We start from the raw sequence: 17371 nt of genomic DNA on the forward strand, positions 1-17371 counted from the left end.
GATGTGACCGCGACTCATCGTTGCATAATGTTGGTACCTAAAGAGAGTGAGAGAGAAAGAGAGAGAGAGGTAGAGAGAGAGGAAAGGGGAGGGAGAGAGAGGAGCTGGTTCGTTCTTCGTGTACGGGTCCCTATGTTTTACATCCCTCATCGAAACGGTCATGATTACAGTTCATTTTACTTTCGTTCACGTTCGTTCCAGCGGCACGGTGAAAGAATGCAAGGCTCTTTGTTGGGGTTTTTGCAACGCTTGCAAGTGGCCGGTATTAATAATATAGAAATACCGCGCATGCCACATTACTTGCCGGTGAGCATGTTGTTTAAATTATAGAGCGTGTAATTTGTTTTATTCGCGAAGCATAAATCAGAACAACGTCGAAGAGGTTAGACTTTGGCACACCACAAACAATCCCAAAACAAGTACTGCATAGTTTTTGCCCTGCCGAATGAGAGGAGCATCGTCCAATAGTGGAGGGAGTGTGCAAGGAAAATTGTTTTTTTCATTGTTTCCTCGTTGAATAAAGCTTCAAAGATATGAAAAAGTGCTCGTATGATTGGAGAAAATGCGGATGACTAATCTCGACACCGATACTCAAAACTTGTCGCTGTGCAACCATAATCACTGATGCTAACAATTCCGTTGATGGCTCATTTGAATATTTGGAAATTTATGAGGTTTCCTGCTGTGAGCCTGTACAGATTGGAGGCGAAAGTTGTAGCCAATATCATGAGGTAATGGTTAAACTTCTCTCTTTCTCGGTGCCTCGACGCTGGTGGACTATCATGTCCAGTCAGGATAAGTATATGCGTAAGCTATTAAGGTGAAAAATCGTGCAGCATTACTTGACACCGTTAAGCCCTCCGGTTGGAGGGACTCGGAGAACTAGTCTTGAAGAGAGTAATTCAGTCTCCGAGTAGATCGTACGGATTTTGTTTGGCTCCTTTTGCTAGTTATGAATCGATTTTAATCAACTGCTTAATGTGAAATAATTAGTTTAACGCAGTAGGACACCGAACAGAGAATTGATGTAATTTTGATGTAAATTATGAGCTTCAAACAAACATTGTAATCAGAGTCGTTTTGGACATTCGAACCAAGCATTGGGCGTATTCTCCCACTACTAGTATTTCTGTTTGAACGATCGACTAATTTTTCCTTGTCTATTATCAGATACGATACCGTGCGGTGGAACGCTACCGAGGCGTACGGCAATGGGCTTCAGTGGCAACTCGGTGCAGTACAACGTGGGTGGACATACTGGCAGCGGTGGACTTGGTACGATCGTCTCACCTAGCGGCGGTGGAACCGGGACACTGCTAGCTGGTAGTGGGCCAACCACGGCCCATTTCCGCGACCGACAGGAGGGCACGGGTACTAACGAGATGGACGATCTGATACATCTGCCTGGACCGCTTACCGAAGATGCCGTCATGCGTACTTTGCACAATCGCTTCAACGATGGGAAATATTTCGTGAGTATCTGAGAAAATATCGCTACTAGAAATCTATCAAACTGTCAAGCGTTTCGAAATGTAATGTGAGTGGTATGTGGGATAAAGGCTGTGTAAAACGGTTATTTTAGTGGTATTTATTGTTTCCTAATCATTGATCAAATTCTGGAATCCATCAATCACGGACTAAGTGTGTCAATTGCTTTTATGGGAACTGGTTTAATCCAATTCGGATGCCAAATCCACACGGGGTATCTTACTTGATTTCATGATTCTGTAAGATAAAGTTATTCGAAAAAGAGCTAAAAATCACATTAACTAAACCCACCAGGTGCTTGGTATGGATGGCAAACGTTATTCTACCCACCTGATTGAGCGTCCATAATGATCCCACCTTTGGTGGACCACTTTCGCTCGATCATTCTGTGGTTTAACAGTAATTAAAAGCAGAAAATAAACACCAGATTCATTAAAACACGCACAAAGAGGCGAAGAAGTTTATGGCCCAAAGAAACCCAAGTAGTGAAAATTTACTCTAAGTAGCGAGCTTAACCGAATCATCTGACCCGCTTTTACTGAGGCGTTGGCACCGTATTTCTCGCACCGTTTGGACCGTGCTTAGGGGTTACTTTTATTTTCCATTTTCCTTTCACTGCTCACCGTATGTAGGCTGGCGTAAAACAATTAAACAATCAAACATTAAACAATGATTTGCGAATACATGTCAGGGTCAGCCGTTTGGATGTTTCACGATCATTTGCTACTGCGCAGCCTGGGCACGTGTGTGTAAAGAAAATTGACTTTTCCTTCGGCAAAGGCGCAATGTGGCGAAATTCACCCTCCAAAACTGTACGCTTCGCGGCAAATGCGGCCTGTGGTGAGAAATGAATGTGGAATTGTAAATTGAGCTCACAAAATTCACTTTTTCACATCGTCCGCTACAACCATTGTTGCGCGTTTTCCTCCATCCATCCCCGGCATGCACCGAAAAGGTTGGTCTTGATTAAAGAATTAGCCTTAATGAACGGTTTTACCGATGGTCCGCATCAATGGGTCCACCCAAAATGTAGGTCTCCATTTTTCAACTTCCAAGGCAACTATCCATTTCGTGGCTCGCGCCCATGTTGTTGTCCACTTTCGGACATTTTCCTTGATTGTGGTGATCGTTTAGCTGGAAATTGTTTACATTTTCCGTTTCTCACGCCAGCGCGGCAGACCAAGCGTCCGGGAAAAAAAAGAACCGGAGAGAAATTCATGTGCTTTAGTTTGGTGCGTTGTGAAGCAAAGAAAATGTTGGAGAAAATTTTGCACAAACTTCCGCCGACTGGTTCAATGTTGTTGCGAACCACCAATCTTTACCAATACAATGACGATCGTGATTGTGGCCCCAGTATCGAACAATAATGCCGCCATCGCCATCTAACCCGTTTGATTGATGGCTCGATCGATTTTCGTCGTGTTTGTGACGGTGCGAGGGAAGAAATTGCAATCATCCATTGTGCTGACGATAGTGAGCTAGGATGAGATAGAGATAGAGAAAGAGAGAGGGAAAAGAAAGTGAGTCTTTTCCACCACATTCGCATATGGATGATGGACAACGCTTTGATCGTACCGAAGGAAAATGAAAAGTGAATCAAACGACGATCGAATTGGGGACAGTGAATAGTGAAGAGAAGGGTTGGAGTACGGAGGCAATTTCATTGTTTACAACGTATATTTAAATGAAAATACGCGTGGTTTTAAATTCGGCATCAGGTAGTGCATCAGATAAAATAATCTTTCTTCCAAAAACCGTTTAATTACGTCGAGTACGCCTCCGTGGCTTCGTGAAAGCGTTCGCGCTGAAAATATTTCCTGCATCATCTATTAAATTGTTGTTAAAATTTCAACGTTACACCAATTAGGCTAGATGAACGAAACAATTCCATAAATTTTCGATCCACCTTGTTGCATAGATTCGTGGCGCAAAAGGCTTACGGGTGCGGTTGGTAAGAAGTAAAAACATGAAAATAAAACAATCAACACCCTGCGTCACGCGAGAAGCTATTCCAACGATCCGTGGCATTTCCGTTTGGTCCGCGGAACCGGTCACACACTGCGCTGGTGTGGTCTCTGCTCGTCGCTTAGTTGTTCGTGTTTTTCTCGCGTCCCGCCGCAGCGATCTTCTTGCGTTTGTTTTTGTTGCATTCCATTTTTATATTCATTTCATTTGCTAAATGGTAGCAGCAACCGCTCGACGCACGCTGCTGACCGACGGCCTTCTTCTTCCGCTCGATCCCTATCCGGTTGGGTAAATCCGCACCATAAGTAATCATAAAAATCGCTAAGCTATGCATGTTGTTTTTGCTTTTGCACTTTTGCGTTTTGCATTTTCGCCTCAGTACGACTGCGTGTGTCTTTGTATCCTACGCGCAAGTTATGCGAGAAGATTTCGCTCAACGAGGAGGAATCAAATCGGTATGTGCTTTTGTGTGTGCCAAAGAAAGGTAGAGCCTCTTCTAACGGTGCTGTAGGAAACAACTTCTCATTGCTCACAAGCACAGACACAAATCCGCCCGAAGCATATCTTCTCGAACGGCGATAGCTTCAGCATGGAGCTTTGGCCGGCTGCCATTTTGAGTGGTCGTATCCACCGCCCAACACACGCCGTCCATCGAACGGCGCAAGAACCGCCATGGTGAGCGAGCAAAAGCAGAGGAAGAAGTTCTGTGGTTCATTCCAATTAAACGCAACGAACCAGGCACCGCTTACGCATCATTAACGGGAATGGGTCCGGCTGGCTGGCGGATGGGAAAGGAGCCTATGAAATGAAGATTAAAAATAATCATACGAAGGTGGGAATCATCGTTTAAGTGGTTTTGCGCGTTTCGCTCCGAAACACAGATGCGCATACGCGAGCCGCGGGGCCGGTTGCAGAAATCGATTTTCTGGGGGCTTTGAGCTGGATTTGTTGTTGTTGTTGTTGTGGCGCTGTGGCTGTTGATGTTTCGCTGTTCCTGTAAATTCGCGTTCATTCGATTCGATTAACCGCACGATTAGCTTGCAAACCGCCCATGCTAATGTCGGCGACCTCCGTGAATGGCCACAATATTAGCCTGCGTTGTGCGTGTGTGTGTGTTGATGTGCGAGAACACGTTGCATTTTCCAATCGCATGACATAAAACGTATTTTTTTTCTTTCGCTCGGGGGACATTCTTAGCCAGCTCAACGCCCGATTCCTCACGGTTGAGACCACCAAAGGGTACCCGATAACCCGATGTAATCACGCTTTTGGTCGTCGACCTACTTGAGTCGCCAGGCGTCGCCTGCAGCATCAACTTTCTACTGCCATCGGGTGACGCAGCTGTACATAAATCACAATCGATCTTTGTACATTGGCATTTGTGACGTTCGGCTTCGATCATCGCCGCAGTCGATCGATTAATCCACATTCTTTGGCTGCTAGGAGATGGTCAACGCAATGGTTGGATCTTTGGGTTTCGATGATGTGAAAAATATTTTTGATATTGAAGAAATGCCTTTCCAAATTCACGTCAGTCAGTTTGTCCTATCTGAGATGGTTCAATCCTTTAACAATAATTTCTGTGGCAATTGAACAATAAACAGGGCATGGCAATTTCTATTTCATTATCGTAACAAGAAATAATAAGTTACAAAAAGCATTCCTACAAAACTATACTAAATAAGAAAAATGATTCTTAAGTGCTTTACTAGGTCTAACCGGTTAGTTAGTAGTAGAAATTGCACCAAATCTTTGAATCTTTGAATCTTTGAATTGAACTGTTCTTTCTTAATATGCAAGACTCATACTTTACAGGTGGTAAATCATATTTAAGATACATGTCAGAACTAATAGATAGAATCCTAATTTATTTTAAAAGTATGTTTCGCAAAAAAATGAAAAATCTGTAGCTGAATAGGTTAAAGGCCTACCAACGATAAAACTATTCCTAAGGTAACTAACTGTTTTATAAGAAATAAAGATACTTCATGCGTTACAATCATTCTACAATAATTTCGAATTTCCGAGTGCTGCTCACATTTCTCAATTTATGAAATTGGTAAACACATCTAATTTAGCAAATCTAAATTTTACAATACATCTAGTATTCGGGTTTTGGAACTTGGCAAAGTTTCAATGACTTTACACCTGCTCAAATTAAAGCTAGGTGCCATATATAATGAACAAATTTAAATAATGTCTATAATTTAAAAGAAAATTGCTTCTAACGGAGAGTATTTATGACCCATTCCCTAAACCCATTAAGATACTGTTGCCAAGAAAAATCTCTATTGGACAAAATATAAAAAAATCTTCACAAACAAATGGAACGGTCTAAATTCATCATTGGAGGAATGGCAGTATAATATTTGTTTATTGGTTTTCCAATCATTATTTTAATATTCCTTAGCTCAAAATCGATGGTTTTAGTCGTTAAGGGTCTGTTTCAGGTGCAAAAATCGTCAAAATAAGAACGAACTACGCCTAGAACTAGTCCACCCTAAGCACATGAAGGTTTGACACGACCATACAGTTGCAAAAACGGAGCAATACCTGGACACGTGCAGTTCTGTTACACGTCAAATTATGTTTAACTGACTAACCTTCACGACGGAGAGGGTAGGAAAAAAAGCATATGAAAATAGTAAACCATAAACCAGTATGAGAGCAAGACCACTAACACGGGCTTGCAAGTACCGAGGATTGCATAACATTCCTCTCACTTCTAGTTGAGCTAGGGACATAGAAACTAGAAGCCGTATTGAAATAAGACAGGCTCTTTTTTATAACATAAACTCCACAAGAGTGATTCAAGAGGCAGCGTGAATGTGCACGTGCAAGCTAATCGCTCATAACACGCACTCACATCAGGCGCTATTAAATTAGTGACACCTTGAATAAATTTATGACTATGAGGGGCGAAGTATTCAAACAATATTGATGAAAATTGTTAATGGAAAATGTCTTTAATATTCTCTAACGTTGCTGGAAATTTATGCCATTTCTGTTTTGTAATCATATCTGACAATAATACACAGCTACCGACTTGTGCTAGAAATAACATTCCGTTGTCACATTTTGTCTAACGTTGCCCACATTTCCTGCCTTTTTTTTTCTTCTAGACCAACGTTGGCCCGATACTGTTGTCTGTCAATCCTTACCACGATGTTGGCAACCCACTGACCCTATCTTCCACCCGCTCCGTTCCTCTTGCCCCTCAGCTAAGAAAAATCGTCCAAGAAGCCGTTCGGCAGCAGGCGGAAACGGGTTACCCGCAGGCGATTATTCTCTCTGGTAAGCAGCGGCGCGATTCCAGCAGCTTCTGGGCTGTGGGTTAAAATCCAAATTCCATTTCAATTTCCTGTTCGAAAAAAACCATACATACATACACTAACACACAAAGTCCATACTACGATGGTATATGGTGTGACTTTCTCTCGCATCAACATGTCAAAAGCTCATGGGGTCTCATTAGCACCAACGATGGGATCCTAATACACATCATCCAATCGGGGTTTAATCTGGTATATTAACTATCTCACCGTTCATAGGTACTTCCGGCTCGGGAAAGACACACTGTTCGATGTTGCTGCTGAGACAGCTGTTCGCGGTGGCAGGCGGTGGACCAGAGACCGACGCGTTCAAACATCTGGCCGCAGCCTTCACTGTGCTGCGTTCGCTTGGATCTGCCAAAACCACCACCAATTCAGAATCAAGCAGAATTGTGAGTATTTTTTGTTGTTGTAATAAGCCCGCGTCAATTGGGCCACAAAAGAAGAGAAATATCTCTTCTTTTGTTTGTTCGGTAGTTTATGATGAATATTTATGTATGATAAAGTTTCAATTTTAAGCAAGTTTTAATATAACTAAATGGATTTTCTTTCTTATCGTTTAATTTAGGGACAATTTATTGAAGTACAGGTGACTGACGGGGCACTGTATCGCACCAAGATTCATTGTTATTTCCTGGATCAGACGCGCGTCATCCGACCGTTGCCGAATGAGAAAAATTACCACATCTTCTACCAAATGCTGGCAGGATTAAACGCCGATGAGTGTGCACGGCTCAACTTGGAAGGATACTCGCCGGCAAATTTACGCTATCTTCAGCATGGTGACATCCGGCAGGATGAGCAGGAGGACGCGGCACGATTCCAAGCGTGGAAAGCGTGTCTTGGCATTCTCGGTATACCATTCTTGGATGTTGTACGTGTGCTAGCAGCCGTTTTGCTCTTAGGCAATGTGCAGTTCATCGATGGACAGGTATGTTATGTGAATGAGACAAGCAAACAAAGCAGGAAAAGAGTGCGGTCCAAGCGACGATGAACTTTGGTCTGATGGTAGCGTTCATGCGCATCACGGACTCGGTAATGCGTTCAAATCCCGCTGGGGCTCTATTCCCGCCGTTGGTGATTATTGTGTGGACGCAATAAGTTCTGTCTTGCTCTCATTCTCGCTATAGTGATGAATAATATATGGGTAATTTACGACTGATCAACGTTACGCACTTCTGTGTGTTCGTTTCCATGATCCAGATAAACATTTACACTGATAAGTAGCGAGTATTTTTTTACAACAAACTTATGTTGTCATATAACTTTTGTTTCCACATACAGTTTTTAAAGCATAAAATAGTGTCATTAAAATGTATAATTATAATGTAACATCATCATCATCATTATCAACACCGCTAGTACACAACTAGACTTTATAAACTGCAATAGAATAAACACTACAGGTTGGCAGCACGGCTGCGTTGAGGGGTCAACGCATAACGTGAAGCGAACCGCTCTCTTTGTGCCTAACCTTTGTCGCGTACACATGTGCTTACTTTATTTATGCATAATTGGCGCAGCCGGTAGTCGTTTGGTTTTAAAACGGAAGTAAAACAGTGCAAGTGAAGAGAAGTGAAAATCTCACAATAAGTGTATCCGGAATTTGTTCCGTCTCCTAGCGATTTTTCAAAACTAGGGCGATTTGTGATACCGCCGCTCCGTATCCAGACGTCAACGACCTCACGCACATATTACAAGTGTACCACGAGGTAAGGTGAACTTTTATTAACGCTTTTTATGAGCGTACAAAAGTGAACAAAGAGCCGAACAGATCAACTGTTCGCTCCTTATGTGGAGAAAAAACAAGTCAGAAGCGACTATTTCCGACAATTCTTCAGAAGAATTATCTCTGGGATCATTGTCATACGAGCCAATTACTCTACTCTTCGAAAACCTTACGCTAGATAGCAAAATGGCAGATGTAAAAGAGCTTACGGAACAGATAAAAAACCTGACTGGTGTGATTTGCCAGATAGGTGAAAAATTAGAACAACATGAGGTGTTGTTAAATAACATCACACCTGCTCTAAATACAGACCCCCCTAGGACAAATTCAGCACAATTTAGTGATTTCGGAAGCATGTTTAAAATTCCAGATCCTATTAAAATGCTGCCTGTATTCAATGGTAATAAAAAACAATTACCTTGTTGGTTAAATACAGCAGAAGAAACGCTTGGCATTTTTGAAAATGTTGTGCCACCACACATTTTTCGAATGTATTTCACCGCTGTAGTTAATAAAATAGAAGGATACGCGAAGGACATATTGTGCGTGAATGGAAACCCCTCGAACTTTAGCGAAATTCGAGAAATACTGACCGAAGCATTGGGTGATAAGAAAGAACTTTCATCATACAATTGTCAATTGTGGCATAATCGCATGGAAGGTAGTATTGAGGAACACTATAAAAAAACAAAGCAAATTGTGTTCAATATAAAATCCTTAGCAAAACAAAATTCAAAGTACAACGCTCACTGGGACACAATAAATGAGTTTATAGACGAATACAGTCTAGCGGCGTACATAAGTGGATTAAAAACTCCGTATTTTGGGTACGCACAAGCTGCTCGCCCTAAAAGTATTGAGGAAGCACATGCTTTCCTCTGTAAATTTACTTCTAAAGAAAGTAATAGGAATTTTCATACAACTACAGGTCCAATCAGGGCCAATAACACTTCAAGTGATAAAACGATAAAAGCACATGGTTTACCAAACTTCAAATCTAGAATGGATACAAACAAAACAGAACCAATGGAAGTTGAATCAACTAAGAGCAGATTAACTCGTAACAAAGGAATACTTCATAACAATGAAATAATTTCCAACTCAGAAGATGAAGAACTGTTAGTAAATTTTTGGGAGGGTCACGAGAATCCCGAACCAAATTAGTTAATTACATTCCATACATCGAGTGCAAAAATACGATATCTGGTAAAATTATAAAATTACTGATAGATTCAGGTGCAAACAAAAACCTCTTGAGACCAGGTATTATTAAAATGAACCTAAAATCATATACATCAGAGATAAACAACATCAATGGTTCATTCAAAATCAATAAGGAGGGTAAAGCAAACTTACTAGGAAATAACTTACCTACACAGACATATCACGAATTACAGTTCCATAAATTTTTTGATGGACTTATTGGGGCCGAATACATGGCAGAAACAGGAGCAAAAATTGATTTTAAAAATGAGAAAATTTTTTTCAGAGATTGTGCTTTCTCGTTTCATAAATACCATCCTCCAGATCATGTGTACCACCACATTGTAACCATTAATACACTATGTAATGGTGATTGGTTCGTTCCATGCCATCAAAAGCTGACTGATGGAATAATAATTGAACCAGGATTATATCGTTCAAGTAAAAATAAATCGGTTATTAGAATAATCAGCAAATCATCAAAGCCCCCCCATGATTTAGGTCGCTTTGGTTTGAACGTCAACAATTTCGAAACGATATCTGCAATCCCTCTGAGTTCAAAGGAAAAACTTGAATTGAAGGATATTAGAAAAATTATACGCTCTGATCACTTATCAGAGCTTGAAATAGTCGAACTTTTGAAAATAATACATGAAAATCAAGAAGTATTGTTACGAACAAATGAAAACTTAACAGCATCTAATGTAGTAAAACATAAAATCATAACAAAAGATGGAGAACCCACATACACAAAGAGCTATAGATACCCACATCATTTGAAACCCGATGTAGAAGAACAAATTGAAGAAATTTTAGACAACCTGGGAAAATCGACGTATTTTTCCACTTTAGATTTAAAATCAGGGTTTCATCAAATCGAGATGGACCCTGCACATCGGGAAAAAACAGCCTTCAGTACCACGAATGGACATTATGAATTTAATAGAATGCCATTTGGGCTTAAAAACGCTCCAGCTACCTTTCAGCGAGCAATGAATAGCGTGCTGAACGAACTAATAGGGAATATTTGCTTCGTTTACTTAGATGACATAATTGTAATTGGTAAAGATCTACCGACTCATTTGAAAAATTTATCGAAAGTCCTACAACGTTTAGCTAAGTTCAACCTAAAAATTCAGTTAGACAAATGCGAATTTTTACGAAGGGAAACAGAATTTCTAGGGCATGTAATAACATGCGAAGGTATCAAACCAAACCCGGATAAGATAAAAAAAATACTGGATTGGAAAATTCCAACAACTAAAAAGGAAATTAAACAATTCCTCGGTTTAGCAGGGTACTACCGAAGATTTATTAGGGACTTTTCTAAAATCACCAAACCTCTAGCCAGGTATTTGAAAAAGGAATCAATAGTAGATTTTGAAAATGAAGAATATAAAAAATGTTTCGAAGAGCTTAAAATGATTATTTCATCAGACCAAGTATTAGCATACCCGGATTTCACACAAGCATTCATTTTGACGACAGATGCTAGTAATTTTGCCCTAGGAGCAGTTCTGTCTCAAATACAAGATGGAAAAGAAAAACCAATAGCGTTCGGCAGTAGAACTCTAAACGAAACAGAAACAAGATACTCAACCACAGAGAAAGAAGCGTTGGCCATTGTATGGGCCGTGGAAAAGTACAAGCCTTACCTATACGGCAGTAAATTTACACTGATTACCGATCACAAACCACTAATATTCATTAAATCGTCCAATAAGAATTCTAAAATATTGCGTTGGCGATTGGAATTAGAAAATTACGAGTACGATGTTAAATACAGAGAGGGGAAAACGAATGTCGTAGCTGATGCGCTTAGTAGAAAACAACCAGAACAAATTCAGTTCAATTACTTTGTTCACATTACAAAAAAGCCGATCAACTACTACCGAAATCAAATTATTTTCAAAATCTCAAATAACACAACACAGAACAACGCAACAGTTGTGAAGGAAAAGCCGTTCGCAAATTTCAATAGAGTTACTGTAACTCAATGCGGCTTTAACGAGATTGACATAGTGAGACATTTAGAAAACTTTCACAACGGCAGACAAACTGCAATTAAGGCCCCAGAACCACTTACGCAAATGTTACAAGATGTGCTAAAAAACAATTTCGCGGTTAAAGGTCACTTCGTAATGACAAAAACGGTAGTTGAGGATGTAATAGATCAAGAAAGACAAGACCTTCTGATATCGATCGAACACAATAGAGCTCATCGTGGGATTTCGGAAGTTGAACAGAAGCTCAGGCGTGCTTATTTTTTCCCAAACATGCAAAAGCAAGTAAAGCAATTTATTAATGGTTGTGAAACATGTAACGTGCATAAATATGAACGCAAACCATACAACATAAAAATATCTCCCCGACCAGTGACAAGTAAACCGTTGGAAAGAATACACATGGACATTTATATAATTAATAATCACAGTTTTTTGTCACTAATTGACTCTTTCTCAAAACATTTACAAATGCTGCACATCAAAAACAAAAACATAATACAAGTTCAGAGAAAGCTAAGTCATTATTTCGCTCAGTATGGTATACCAAAAGAAATAATCACCGATCAGGAAACAACCTTTCGATCCGCGCAACTAAGAAACTATTTAGCATCGATGAGTATCGCATTGAAATACGCCTCATGCTCAGAATCTAACGGTCAAATAGAGAAGACACATTGTACAATAACGGAAATCTACAACACGAACAAACACAAATATGAACGATGCGATACAAAATCAATTGTAAGAATAGCAGTTGCATTATATAACGATACTATTCATTCAGCTACTAAGTTTACACCTAACGAGCTAACGTTTAATCAGATAAACCATAACCCGGCACAAATATTGGAAAATTCAAACGAACTCTTTTTGGAGGCAAAAAGAAATTTAGACACCACGGTAAAACGACAGTTAATTGAAAATGTGAATAAAAAAGCAGCTCCAGCTTTAAACGAAGAAACAGAAGTTTTCGTAATCCCAAATATCAGGACGAAAACACAACCACGGGCAAATAAAACAAAAGCAAAAAACATTAAGGAAAAGACATTTGAAAATATAAGAGGAATCAAGCGTCATAAATGCAAAATCAAAAGATTAAAAGGCTGATGGAAACAAGTGAATTTTGGTGAATTTTCTTTTTTTTTAGTTAGGGTATAGATAGGATTAATATTAAGATTTAAATATTGTAACGTTATATGAAAAAAAAGAAGAAAAAAACAAAAACGCACATAAGAGACGACCGAGGACGTTCGTCTTCTCCCCCGGTGGAGAAATTATAATGTAACATCATCATCATCATTATCAACACCGCTAGTACACAACTAGACTTTATAAACTGCAATAGAATAAACACTACAGGTTGGCAGCACGGCTGCGTTGAGGGGTCAACGCATAACGTGAAGCGAACCGCTCTCTTTGTGCCTAACCTTTGTCGCGTACACATGTGCTTACTTTATTTATGCATAATTGTATGTTATATTCTTTCATGCAGGGTTGATAAGTAGCGAGTATTTTTTTACAACAAACTTATGTTGTCATATAACTTTTGTTTCCACATACAGTTTTTAAAGCATAAAATAGTGTCATTAAAATGTATGTTATATTCTTTCATGCAGGGTCTCGAAGTGGAAGTTGTTGGAGAGACGGAACTGAACGCCGTTGCAAATTTGTTGGGAGTTCCTCCCGCCCAACTGTTTCGCGGCCTAACGACTCGCACGCATAACGCCCGCGGACAGCTTATCAAATCGGTTTGTGATGCCAACATGTCGAACATGACGCGAGATTGCTTAGCAAAGGCACTCTACTGTAGGACAGTAGCGACGATTGTACGCAGAGCGAACAGTTTGAAGCGGTATGTATAGCATTACGACACCGTTTTCCTCCGTTGAGTATTCCTCGAAGTAATTATTTTGTATTTGTAAATATTATTATGTTCTATACGGTATACATAAACAGGCTTGGTTCAACACTTGGCACGCTCAGCTCGGACAGCAACGAATCGGTGCACAATCAAGCAGAAGTGGCAAGTCAGCATGCGTCCACGATTGGCGGAAACGCAGGTTCGAAGTCTATGGCCGCTCTAAACAATGCAGTACGACATGCAACAGATGGATTTATCGGTGAGTAAATCATTGATTAGTTGTATGAACTAACATTTTAAGCTAAACTGCATCAGAACTTCAAACTGAACTTTAAACCTATTCGATCTTGAAAGACTTTTACTTCAAACAAAAAATCCATTACCCGTGTCAGAAAAAAGATTTGCTCTCCGTGCATGCTCGCAGAGATTACAATGAAACGGAGAGAAGCCGAACAGAGCATGTCTAAAAATAGCAATTTCTATGCTAGCGCCCTCTAGCGTGATTTTGAGTCAGATCAAACCGATGAGAAACGAACGCAGCCAAAGCAATACGACCGCAGCCTAAATTAACAAGTATGCAGCCTAACAGCTTTTTCGTGAGCCATGATTCAAATAAAACGGGTAAATGAAACGTAATAAAAATTTTAATTATTATTTTAATGTTGTATACTGACATGCAACATTATTAAATGTCAACTTCTGATGAAATGAGGCAAATAAATAGAGTATACGATTTCTTCGTTTATGATATTTAATTTAATATAAATGTATTTATAAATATTTATAATCAACCAAACAGGAATATTGGACATGTTTGGTTTCGAGGAGCCACGACCAGCACAGCTTGAACACCTTTGCATCAACCTTTGTGCGGAAACTATGCAACACTTCTACAACACCCACATCTTCAAGAGTTCCGTTGAATCATGTCGCGAGGAAGGCATCATCTGCGACACGGAGGTAGACTACGTGGACAACGTTCCTTGCATCGATCTCATCTCATCGTTGCGCACCGGTCTGCTGAGTATGCTGGATGCTGAGTGTTCGGTGCGTGGGACGGCGGAAAGCTATGTCGCCAAGATCAAGGTGCAGCACCGGAACTCGGCCCGGCTGGAACAGCGTGCCCTGGAACCGTACGATCCACGACTGTTTGCCATTCGACACTTTGCGGGACGCGTTGAGTATGACACCACAGACTTCCTCGACACAAACCGGGACGTGGTGCCGGACGATCTGGTATCCGTGTTCTACAAACACACGTGCAACTTTGGTTTCGCCACACATCTATTCGGTACCGAGCTGAAAGCGTTGTACGCCCAGGAAAATGGGCCGCGAGGTCTAAGCTTTCGCATTGCACCCACCTCCCATACGGATCTTCTGAATGGAGATGAACCAGTTTCCACGCTGACCCAAGACTTCCACACACGGTTGGATAATCTGCTTCGAACGTTGGTTCATGCGAGACCACATTTTGTTCGCTGTATTCGCAGCAACACGGCCGAAAAAGGTGGTATGTTTGACCGAGGTGCAGTCGTCCGTCAGATTCGTGCGCTGCAGGTACTGGAAACGGTTAACCTGATGGCGAGTGGTTTTCCGCACCGGATGCGCTTCAAACAGTTCACCGCCCGCTACCGTATGTTGGCACCGTTCCGACTGCTTCGACGCTGTGAAGAGAAAGCCCTGGAGGACTGCAAGGTGATCCTGGATTTCGCACTTGAAAACCCGCCCGAGTTAGATGGCTCGGTAACGCTGTCGTGGGCCCCCGGTAAACGCCATATCTTCCTGAGTGAAGGCATCCGCCAGCACCTGGAACGGTTGCGTACGGAGGTGCGCATGAAGAGTGCCACCTTGATTCAGGCTACGTGGCGTGGATGGAATCTGCGCAAACGGCTCGGTACGATAAGACGGACCCACGACATACAGCTAATGGGTGGGGCACTGATGTCGATCAACAAAGCTTCCGGTAAGTACAGTTCTGTCCTTGATAGACATCGCAACAATGGTCCCAATGGTCACGCTGGTTTTGTCCTCAGGTGCTCGCACAGGAAATGTTTCGCATGCAAACGCGAACAATACGGGAACGGCTACGAGACCGCGGCCGCAACCGATCGCTGGTACGCCACCACCTGATCCAAACGAAAAGTGTGATTCAAAGATCATCGCACAGACCTGCACGCTCTTTGGGTTGGATTTGGTAAGTTCTAACAATATGATGCAGTATGTACTTGCTCGTGTATAAAAACACTGAGCATTTTGATTAGAACTTGTCGTATTAATAACATTGCGTTGCTATATTTCTGGTGCATCACAGGAACGACCTCCACCAGTGCCACCGTCCCGTTCGTACACAGTGACTGGAAATTCGAAGCTCGGCTACCCACAGACACGCATCATGAAGATGAACTTTCCCGAGGATCCGGCTGCGGTTGGACTTGGTGAGCAACTACGCAAGGGTGAAGCTGTCACCGTGACGGGAGCATCCCATCGACGAGGTCACCTAATCGTAGAACACAACGGCATTAGTCTGCATGTGCCCTTCCAGTACATGGAGCTGGTGAAGACGATTGCTCCCGTACCGACCGGCGCTGGCAATGCTCCTTCCGGGACCGCCGTTCCTCCACCTCCGACGGCCGCAGCGGTCAATATTTGATCACCGACCGGATCCTAGATCCGCAAACCTGTACAAGCATCACGAAATCACGAACTTCCGAGCCAATTCTCGTGACAGGGTAAATGACTGCATTTTGTTAAATTTTTGAGACTCTAGGGCAACAGGGAAACATGTTAGATTAAGCCGGTCTTTCACACATACACTCTAGATTTTAGTATGCTAAGCGCACAGCAATAAGGTTGAGTAGTTGTAGGACTAACGATAGGCATAGTGTTATTATTTAACGCGTATCTTTCGAGCAGCGATTGCTAGAAGAATATGGTTTTCTTTCATGGAACAAAACAGGACTAGCAATGCTAGAAGTTGAACTAAAGCGTGCACTACACAGTACAGTACTATCAGCGAAACCTGCTGACAATATGAAGTTTACTATTGCAAGGTTCTAGCGTAGAAATGTTGCTCATTTGAATTTGTTTTGAACGATGTTGAATATGTTGTAGCAGGAAACGAGTATTACCAGTGCTTGTTTCATTTGTCCTTAAATTTCCTTAACATTTGGAGCGTTAATATTACGGTAAGTTGTAAGAAAACCCTTTACCTACTATCTTCAAGACTTCCATAAGTGCCAACTTTGCATGTTTTGCAAGTATTGCATTAGAATTAAGTGGATCCAGCAGGAGCATTTCGTGTTTCACTTCAATTGATATGAAAGTTAATTTAGCTTACGTTTTCGTTCAGTTCATCAATCTGTGTGGGAGCTTTAGGATATTTAGGATAAATTGCGCAAAGTGGCAAAACATTACGACGGTGTACAAGAAAATAAGAAAGATTTAAGAATTTCTTTACAGTGAACAAGTTCAACGTTTTCGACAGCATCAATAGACGAAAAAATCGTAATCGTCAGAGATTAAAGCGTCTTATCTTTTGTTGGTGTTGTTTTCCTTTTCCAAGCCGACACAGAAATGGTCGCCCGCAAGATTAAGCTGAAATCTCATCAAGGTTGTCCAGGAAGAAGTTGTTATGTTGCTGCTTCTTTTGTTGGCTCTTCTGTCGTTTAAATCTATTTGTCGTTTTGATTTTGTCGCATGAAATGATAAGACGAGGATTCAATTTTCAATCTAAAGCTGTTTGTGTCTGTTTAAGTTGAAGCATCCAGCAGCACGAAATGTTGAAAGC

The 17371-nt window shown here is 41.2% G+C and overlaps 1 protein-coding gene across 1 annotated transcript in view; it reads left to right on the top strand.

Annotated features, from left to right (window-relative positions):
* Positions 1-16234, top strand: part of LOC128301327 (myosin-G heavy chain-like) — a 33704-nt gene extending 17470 nt beyond the window's left edge. Inside the window, 9 exon segments of the mRNA XM_053037743.1 lie at positions 1171-1472; positions 6576-6747; positions 7005-7177; positions 7354-7716; positions 13340-13575; positions 13680-13843; positions 14384-15584; positions 15586-15778; positions 15896-16234. Coding sequence (XP_052893703.1) covers positions 1171-1472; positions 6576-6747; positions 7005-7177; positions 7354-7716; positions 13340-13575; positions 13680-13843; positions 14384-15584; positions 15586-15778; positions 15896-16234 — 3143 coding nt within the window.
* Positions 16235-17371: the final 1137 nt, after the last annotated feature.

Source organism: Anopheles moucheti, chromosome 3, assembly GCF_943734755.1.
Source record: "Anopheles moucheti chromosome 3, idAnoMoucSN_F20_07, whole genome shotgun sequence".
NCBI lineage: Eukaryota > Metazoa > Arthropoda > Insecta > Diptera > Culicidae > Anopheles > Anopheles moucheti.